The 9,046-nt window shown below is 41.6% G+C and overlaps 1 protein-coding gene across 2 annotated transcripts in view; it reads right to left on the bottom strand.

Annotated features, from left to right (window-relative positions):
- Positions 1–3,063: 3,063 nt before the first annotated feature.
- The window catches only part of AHCYL1 (adenosylhomocysteinase like 1), a 53,567-nt gene continuing 47,584 nt past the window's right edge, over positions 3,064–9,046 (bottom strand). Inside the window, exons 12-17 of one of the 2 annotated variants that reach the window (XM_044672284.1) lie at positions 8,521–8,615; positions 8,315–8,413; positions 7,968–8,036; positions 6,985–7,063; positions 5,549–5,669; positions 3,064–5,150 (exon numbers count right to left, since the gene is read on the bottom strand). In XM_044672284.1, coding sequence (XP_044528219.1) covers positions 5,144–5,150; positions 5,549–5,669; positions 6,985–7,063; positions 7,968–8,036; positions 8,315–8,413; positions 8,521–8,615 — 470 coding nt within the window. In that variant the 3' untranslated portion in view covers positions 3,064–5,143. Of the gene's footprint in view, positions 5,151–5,544; positions 5,670–6,984; positions 7,064–7,967; positions 8,037–8,314; positions 8,414–8,520; positions 8,616–9,046 lie in introns of those variants that run through there. The other variant, XM_044672285.1, reaches the window with a different exon arrangement.

Here is a 9,046-nt window from a genome sequence, read left to right as displayed (position 1 = left end):
ATCTAGTATGTTGCCCTGGGGAATTTTTTTTTGGCCATAGGTACTCTGGGGAGGGACCCATTACTAATGAGGGAGTGAAAGAGCACCACCTGCTGGATTTCCTGAGGGGCAGCAGCAGAGAACCAATTCTTGGACCTTTTATCTAAGCAGGCCCAAACTGAGGGGGCCAATTCCCTGCTCTGGCACCGATTCCTGTCATCAGGGAACAGTGGGGCAGCGAGGAAGGGAGAGGCAATTTAGGCTGCTGTTCACAGCCAATGGCACGGGAATCTCCTTGAACCCTTCCCTCAGTGATTCTCTAGAGGTGCCTCCACAATTCTGTCAAGCTTTGCTCCCAGGGTCATCTTCTGTTGCTCTTTAGTGACCTTCAAACCCAGACCATCAGAAAACATGTCTTACAGGAACTAAACCAGCCAACTTTGGAACTCAAATACAAGCATTTATAAAGCGCTTGCTGTGTGCCAGGCACTGTATCCAAGGTTGCACAAAGGTTAATGGGGAAAAAATGGTCCTGGCTACAAGGGGGGTCATCCTCGAATAGGGGGAGACAGCATGCAAACAACTCTGTCTATACAAGAAAAGGCAGAGTGGATGGAAGGAAATCTCAGAGAAAAGGTGGAAGGACTTCTTTCAGAAGGTGGGTTTTGAGCTCTTGAAAGTAAGCTGCCCTGAGGCATAAGTGAGGAAGAACATCCCAGGCAAGGGGATCATCCAGTGAGGGAGCTGAGCATCATTTCTCTAGAAGAGCCGAGTGTCATGTGTCGAGAGATCATACAATGTATAACATGATTGGAAAGTCCAGGCCGAGAAGGACTTTAAATGCCAGATGGTTTTATAGTGGATCCCAGAGCTGAACAGTGGAGTTCACTGACTAGGGAATGGTCAGTCATGAGTATGGTGCTGTCAGCCTACTAAAGCTCCCACTCCAGACATACTGCCATAACCTTTCCTGGTTTCCACCTCTTACTCTAAGACTCGAATTCAGATCTACCACTAATCCGGGAAAGGCCATCTAAACCAACTGTCTAGGCTCAATTCCCTATACCTGTGACTCCCCAACCCAAAATGTCCTCCCTTTCATATATGTACATTCTGCTCCACAGTAGTTTTTTTGTTTTTGTTTTTTTTTCAAACCCTACCCCTGCCTTACAATCAATGCCATGTATTGGTTCCAAGGCAGAAGAGTAGTAAGGGCTAGGCAATGGGGGTTAAGTGACTTGCCCAGAGTGGTCACACAGTTGGGAAGTGTCTGAGGCCAGATTTGAACCTAGGACCTCCCTGTCTCCAAATCCACTGAGCTACCCAGCTGTGCCCCACCCCCAACTGTAGTTTTAAGATACAAAAGTTACCAAACAGCAACTTTCCCAAAAGTCTTTTCCATTTACAAGGCACACCTAGCAGTATAAGCACTACATGCCCAACTGGAAATTTGTTGCCAGGAACAATGTGTTCTTACATTTTTGAAGGTGGAGATAATAATTTCCACTCTCACACTTAGCTTCAAACCTAAATTAATGAGATCTTTCCTAATTGTCTCCAGACAATTTCCTGCCTTCAGACTCTACCCTCTTTAAGTCACCATAATGTAGCCTTGGTTAATATTCCTTTAGTTCCACTACAATTGTGACATTCTCATGTTCAATATGCTTCAGTAGTTCCCCAATACTGAAAAAAGCCTCAACTCATGCTTCTAGGATTCAAAAGCTGCCACAATCTGAACCCAATCTGACTTTCCAACCTTATTTCCCACCACTCTTCTAACACCCAGGCCAGTGGTTTTCAAAGTGTGGTCCCTAGAGCCCAGAGTCTGAGACCCAAAGTCAAAATGACTTTCATAATACCAGTATGTTATTTGCCTATTAAATGCTCCTTCCTTTTCTAATTACATGTCTCAGTGAAGTTGGCTTTTCTTACAGTTCAACCAAAACAATATGACAGCAGACAATGCAAAAGCAGTTAATGAGAAACCTTCTAAAAGCCTTGCAAGAGTTGCACTCATTCATCTCTAAAGAATGTTTTCCATCTGAAATCAATGGGTATGACCAGCATCTGAAATCATTTGGTCAAGGGGACTGAAGAACTATCTCTGTGATTATTAAAATAATTTTTTAAATTTAAATCTCTTAGTATCGTGTTTTTATATCATCTTCATTTCTAAATATTTCCTTATCCAGTAAGCCAACCTTTGTAATAACAAAGAGGAAGAAAAAAAGTCATTTAGAAAAATTAACCAAATAACTTGAGTCTGACAGCATTACATCATGTTCTATCTGCAAAAATATGTAAAATGACACTCCTCACTAAATTTGTTTTGGAAAATACTTATTTTTCACAAAAGATATATGTTTAACATGCAATGAATTTACTATATTCTTAAAAAACATATTTTTAAAATTTAAAATTTTTAATTTTTAACATGGTCAATATTGATAGATGTGGCCCATAAACACAAAAGCACTTTGGAGTATCTTCAGTAATTTTTAAGAGCATAAAGGAGTTCTGAGACCAAAATTTTTAAGACTCACTGCTTTGGGAAAAACCAATGTACTAGAAGCCAGAAGCTCTGGGCTATAGTCTTAGAGACTCAACCACTTTAATAAGTGATTCTGGACAAGCCACACAGTTTTTGAGCCTCTAACATGGGTAATGCAGGTCTCATGTGCCCCACAATGGTTGGGAGGACAAAATGAGAATACTGGGTATCACTGTGGCCTCTGTGTTGATAATAACGATCCTGTTGTTCCTGGTGCTAGGAATGGGTATGTCTATCTTAAACTCCCAATGGCCTGACCTGCTCCTTCTTTTTCTACACCGAGTTTAAATCATTCATAATTGCCTTATCTTAAAGTTATTAGTAGGTCTTATTTTCCTTACTACTTCCTGATCTTGAGGATAGAGACCATTATCTTATATAGCTTTAATTCCTTTGCAGCATCCTAGACATAGCAAGACATGGGCTATCGGTATATGCTGAATGTGGCTTTGACAAATATCTCTTTTCAAACAACAGGCTATAAAAAAGCTTTGTATTCCCACCAAGAATGAGGCAGATGACCACGCATTTTCTAATCGACTTTAATGATTATTGCTTATCTGCAAGGATTAATATTGCATTCATTAAAAATCATTCATATACAAAATAAACCTATTCCACCCAGGATGCTCTCCACGTGCTCCCTCTGATCTAAGACATCTCATTCCATAATGTCCTTTGTTACATGGCTTGAAACAGAGATGGAGCCCTTATCTAATATTCCTATTGACATAGTCACAGATATGGGAGCAGGGAAGTAGGCCAGAGGGTAGCATGAACCTGGGCTATTTCCCTCCAACAGGGAAAGTCAGTGGGGACACCAATGGTCAAAATATCTCCTAATTGGGGTGGTGGTCTGTTCTATTTGGAAGAACAGATACAAACTGGGTCTGCCTTGGGAAAATGGGGCTCCAATAGCATCTATGGAGAAGAAAACATGGTCACACTGACAAGGGACTGAACGTGGCAAAAAGGAAGAGGAGAGGAAAAGGAGAAATATTTTGGCATGAGGCACTGTCTCCTGTTAGGAAGGAATAGGTTGGAAGTTTTCTTTTCTTGTGTTCGTGGTTGTAATCACTATCTCTCTGGTCAGCAGCAGTAGAGAAATCAAGGGTCTAAATTCTCAATACCAATTTATGAACCAGCTCAATAGCACTACAGTTCAAAGCTAGTTTAGGGCAATTGGGGTTTTGAACAAGTATGCACTTGAAAGCCACTGTGGCCAAAACTCAGTTTACCATGCAGAGACACTGGCAAGCTGGATTTGTGGTTAAAGGATATATTTCTCTGGTGTTTCAGAAAATGGCTCTGTGGGTCTCTAACAAGTACAAGCCAGGACCTACTAGCCACATTCACTTGCCTTGAATGAATGTACTTTGAATACACAGACTTTAATTTCCTTTTGCTGGGCGCACTAATCAAATGACACGGGAGTGAAATGCTGGGCTAATCTCAACACGGCCTGAAGTCGCAGACAAGTCATTCTCTCACCCAGACCCCAGCTACCAATTTTCTACCCACCACCAGCTACTGCAGGTATAATCAGGGATAGATGGGTGGCTGACCAGATATGGGCTCTTTAGGGACACAGCCTCAAAAAGCAATTCAATGCTTTATACTGAGTGATTGTTTAATAAATTCACCTTCAGCACAAGCAATACAGTGGAAGAGCTGATGGAATGAGCAGCTATGGCCCCAATTCACTGACGCTATTAAAACTGTGGGCTAGAAACAAAGCGGCCTCCCATGGAGCCTGAGCCCAGCAGCTTGTTAGACATGGCTCTGCACCCTCCTTATCAGGTATCTAAAGGAGAAAGAGGGACCGGCACCTACCAAGTGCCAAGCAGTTCCACAAGAGTTAACTCTAAAAAATTTCCTTAATAAAAAAAAATTATACAACAGAAATTGGTGTTGAAAGAGAAATTTCAGTTGAGTCAGGTGCAGCCTGGCTAAAAACTAGAGAAGAATGAGGAAGGCGTCCTGGGAGTGGAGGACGTGCTCTGGTCTGGATGGGCAGCTGAGCTTTGAACAGGCACCCACTGGCCAGCGCTCCTCTGAACCAGTGATGGTGCCTTGCACAAGAAATGGCCTGTGACTTCTGAGGGAAATCAATGAACATGCACAGCCTACAATTTCAACTACCCAGCTGGGAGGTACCGCCTTTGCTCCTCTAGCAGTCATGAAGAAGCCCTGATTCAGCAGCTAAGAAATGGGCTCTTTTAAGGCAATTTAGACATTGCAGATTGTTCCACATAGAAAAGAGTACCTTAGTGTTTTCTGTTATTAAGGTACCCCATTAAGACTAAGGTGCCCCAGGACGGGTAAAGGTAACTATAGGAAAGTATCGCCTCTCCTAGCTAAGAAAATGAATTCCTTCTGTAGTGACTAGGGTAAGAAACCTTGAACCCTTGGTTTCATCTGTAAAGCTAGGAAACAAATCCCTGTGTGGTTTAGCGAGCTTAGACAGACAAAGATATGAGAAAAAGAGTATTAAACCACAGCGAAAAGAAATTCAAGAAAAGAGTAAAATGAAAATAAAAGTTATTTTAAAAAATATTTCTTTAAAAGTTATGTGGTTCTGTGTGGACTGGTCCTCTGCAATATGGTCCATCAGTATCTGTAATAAAAGGAGATTAATTGGTCAGTTCTTGCCTTTCATCTGAGAGAATTCAAGAAGAGGCTGACTCCAATATACAACCTTTCAAGACTTCAAGTTAGAAATCCTTACCTAACCAGGAAGACTCACTCCTTCAGTAGCTTTCTCTTTCACAAATACCTATTTCTGATAATCCAATTTAGGATCCTAACTTGTGCCCCACAGAGCCTCATTCTTTACTTACACTGTTTGAGGTAATATTTCTTTGCTTACTTCAGAAGTGGAGTTCTTGCACCCCTGCCAACCAGGCCCATTATCTGGTCTTCAGTCAAAATGGCCCATTTTTTTTTTCCAGTGGGCTAGACTTGGAAAAAGGCTTACTTCTCCTCCCCATCTGCCCCTTCCTCTCCCAAGGTTACCTGTAATAATTGGGCTTGAATGGCCCATTTTTGTTGAGTCCCAGATATTTTGCTTGGTCATCTGTCAGCTCTGTCAGATGGGCATCAAATGAAGGCAGGTGCAAACTGGCCACATATTCATCTAGGAAAAGCAAAGAAAGCAGCTGAGCTTTCTGGCTAGCTGCTTCATGTGAGGCCCCTGAGTTATAGCCTCACGTTCCCCTGCTCTTGACTCATCCCACTGTCAATCTTAGAAAGCAGCTGGTAATATAACTCACATAAAATGTTCATTTGGTCCTTAGTTCAATAGCCATGGAGATAGTTGGCTAAACTATTGGGTTAGTGGAGCACAGAGTCCACCAAAATACTCACTTTTTCAGATGAATATTATCTAGCCATACCTCTTCAATCTGTCCTTGTGAAATGTAAGATTCTACATTTTACCTATTAAATTTCATCTTATTAGAGTTGGCTTATTATTCTAACCTGCTGAGATTTTTTTTGGATCTTGATTGACAGCTAATGTGCTAACAACTATTTCTATTAACTAGGCGCCTATTTGGTAAATATATCACCTATGCCTTTATTTAAAGTACTGATAAAACTGTTCAACAGTTTAGGGCACAAGAGAAGATGCCTCAGGCACTCCACTAGAGATTGTCTTCAACCTTCTAACTTCCTAATGCCAAATTATTCATGATTCCTTTTTGGCTTTGAATCTAACAGCACAAATCATTTAGTTCACTTCTTCCCATCTTGTCCCTAAGAATAACTTAAGAAATTTGTCAAATGTTTTGTTAAAATCTAAGTAAATTACATCTGCAGCATTCTCCTATTCTATGAAGATAAGAAGTTTGTTTACTTTGCACAGTGACATCCATTAAATGATAATGGTTCACAGAGACAATTACAATCTCAAGTTTATATCATGCACCTAGGTTGACAAAACTCTTTCCTCATGTGATCCCTAAGGCAAGTCATGCAGGTATTTCCCTCCTCCTTTTACATATGAGAAAACAATGGTCCAAAAGTAGGCCAGTTATTGATTTGTGAAAATAGTTTGATAAAAGCCAGGATGTGAACTGAGGTCTTCTGCCTCCCAGGCCCAGGGGGATGCTCTAGGACAGTGATGGAAAATCTTTTAGAGAACAAGTGCCCAAACTGGAACCCTCACATGACTTGTGACACCTCCCCGTCCCCTTCCACCCCCAGAACTTTACTCCAGACAGGGGAGGGAAGAAGTGCTCCCATTGGGCTGCTGGGCAGAGGGGCAGGTGATGGGAGAAATGTTTTCAGGTATGCATGGAGGGGGGTGAGGGATAGAGCATTCCCCCTCAGGCACGTGTGCCACAGGTTCACCAATTCGGCTCTTAGGGTTGATGGGCATATCCTCCTCCTCCATGCAATGATGTACACTGTTGGATGGGCAGGACAAATTCTGCCTGCTTTTCACTCACCCATCTTCTTAGGTAGCAAGTATACATCCTGTTTGTATCGTCCTTCGGGGGCATTGTAGAGTTCTATCAGAGCCAAGGCCTATGGTGAATAAAATGGGAAAAGATGAGGACAAAAATCAATTCTTGCCCAGAAGGATTAGCCTAAGCTAATAGGAATCTAGAAGAAGTGCTATTTGATGTAGTTTTCCAAAGCATTGGCCTCATACCGTGCTAGACATCAGCCAATACCATATGACCAGGATTTATTTAAGTTCCAAGTAAGGGTAAAGAACTGTGCAGTCCACATGTTTTCCAGAATGTGAACCATGAACTTAGACACTGAGCACAGCAGAAGCTGGTAGAGTTTTCTTCTCTCCTAAAGAAAGTACAGTGATCCCTCACCTATTGTGGAAGTTATGTTCCAAAGACCCCCACAATAGGTAAAAATCCACAAAGTAGTGGCATTGAATTTATTTTATTATTTTTATACATATATATTTTAAGGCTTTATAAACCCTTCCCACTCTCCTATAAACCTTTTCCACACTATTATTAACCTTTCCTACACTCTTATAAACACTGAGCCAATCAGTGCCCAGGATATAGAACATAGCCTTTCATTTCATCAGCCAATACAGAAAAACCTGCCTGCTTTGCACTCAGCCGTGTACAATCTCACATTGGCGAACTTGCGCAAAAGTATGGTATTCATTTGCAAAATCCCACAATATAGCGAAAATTTCATGATACGGAATTAGATTAAAAACAAAACAAAAAAACACTGTGATACAGTGAAGCTGTGATAAGTGAACCACAATATAGCGAGGGACAACTGTATTTTAAATTATCCCTGGTTAAGTTACATTTTCAAAAGAACTTCAAAACAGGCATAAAGTAAAGACAGTACTGAAAAAAAGTCCCCTGTTCAATGATGAGTACAAATTCCCCTATGGTTACAAGAACTCTGTCTCTTTCCAAGTATCCCAGTATTTGGGCCAACATACCTGAGTTGTAGCTGTGATGGAGAGAACAAAAGTGGGGACTGTTGAACAGCTCAGATTAAGTAGGCGACCCTGAAAATGCAAGGAGAGTAGAGAACAATGTGGGGATTGGTTCTGTTGTTATTCTTGGTTGTAAATCTAGGTGACACAGGAGTCAACCTACTACTGGATGGGATACAGAACGTCTCTAGATGCAAAGTGTGCCATTCTAATCTAAGTTCTAGGTCTCTGCCCCCTTGTGTCCCACCCCCCTGACCCCAGCCCTTGATGCCTGGTGCTCCCACTGTAAATAAAGCTCACCAGACACAGAGCTGTCTATCCCACATTGAAGTCAGCCCCCTTCTGAATACCTCTGCCAGGAGGACAACACGTTTGCCGTCTGGCCAGATGACATGGTCCACCTGAGAGCGTACTCGCTCCCATGTCAATTCTGGTGTTCGGAGGCTTGTCTGGAAGGGAGAAAACAAGTTGAACTGTAGGTTTAAGGAAAAGAAGAAAGTGAAAACCAAAGTTTAAGACAGTGGCCAATCAGAATCAAATGAAAGAGGAGCCTTACTACATCGATTTCAGTGTTTGAGTGGCCCATGTTGCACACAATGCAGCTATTCTTCATTCGATCCAAGTGTTCCCGGGTCACCACGTTTTTATTTCCTGAAGGGAAAGAGGAGTGGGAAAAGGTGTACTAAGGAATGAAAGTACCAATGGAAAGGCTGAATGGTTCTGGCATCCGTTATGGTATGGCAGAGAGGAGTTTTCAGACATTTAGGAGAAAAAGGAGATGGCTAGGTTCGGTGACAAGGCTAAGAAAGCCAAAGAAGCCAGCAGGCAGTCAAAGTTTCCTGCTTTGGAAAAGCTATTAAGATCCCATTCTTTAGAAGTCCTTCTCACTAAGTTTTTAGTCCAGAAGAGTATAAAACTAAATATAGGCTTCTCTTGCCTAATACAAACTTCAAATGCCAGAATATGTCTCTGATTCTGCTTGTTCTTCTCGGTCAAGAATTTGCAAATTTTCTGGTCTCAGGACATTTTTACATCAAAAAATTATTGAGGATCCCAAAGAGCTTTTGTTTATGGGAATTTAT

The sequence above is a fragment of the Gracilinanus agilis genome, chromosome 4 (genome assembly GCF_016433145.1).
Source record: "Gracilinanus agilis isolate LMUSP501 chromosome 4, AgileGrace, whole genome shotgun sequence".
Taxonomy (NCBI): Eukaryota; Metazoa; Chordata; class Mammalia; order Didelphimorphia; family Didelphidae; genus Gracilinanus; species Gracilinanus agilis.
The sequence above is the reverse complement of the archived record's forward strand: the minus strand, read 5'-3'. Positions and strand labels throughout refer to the sequence as shown.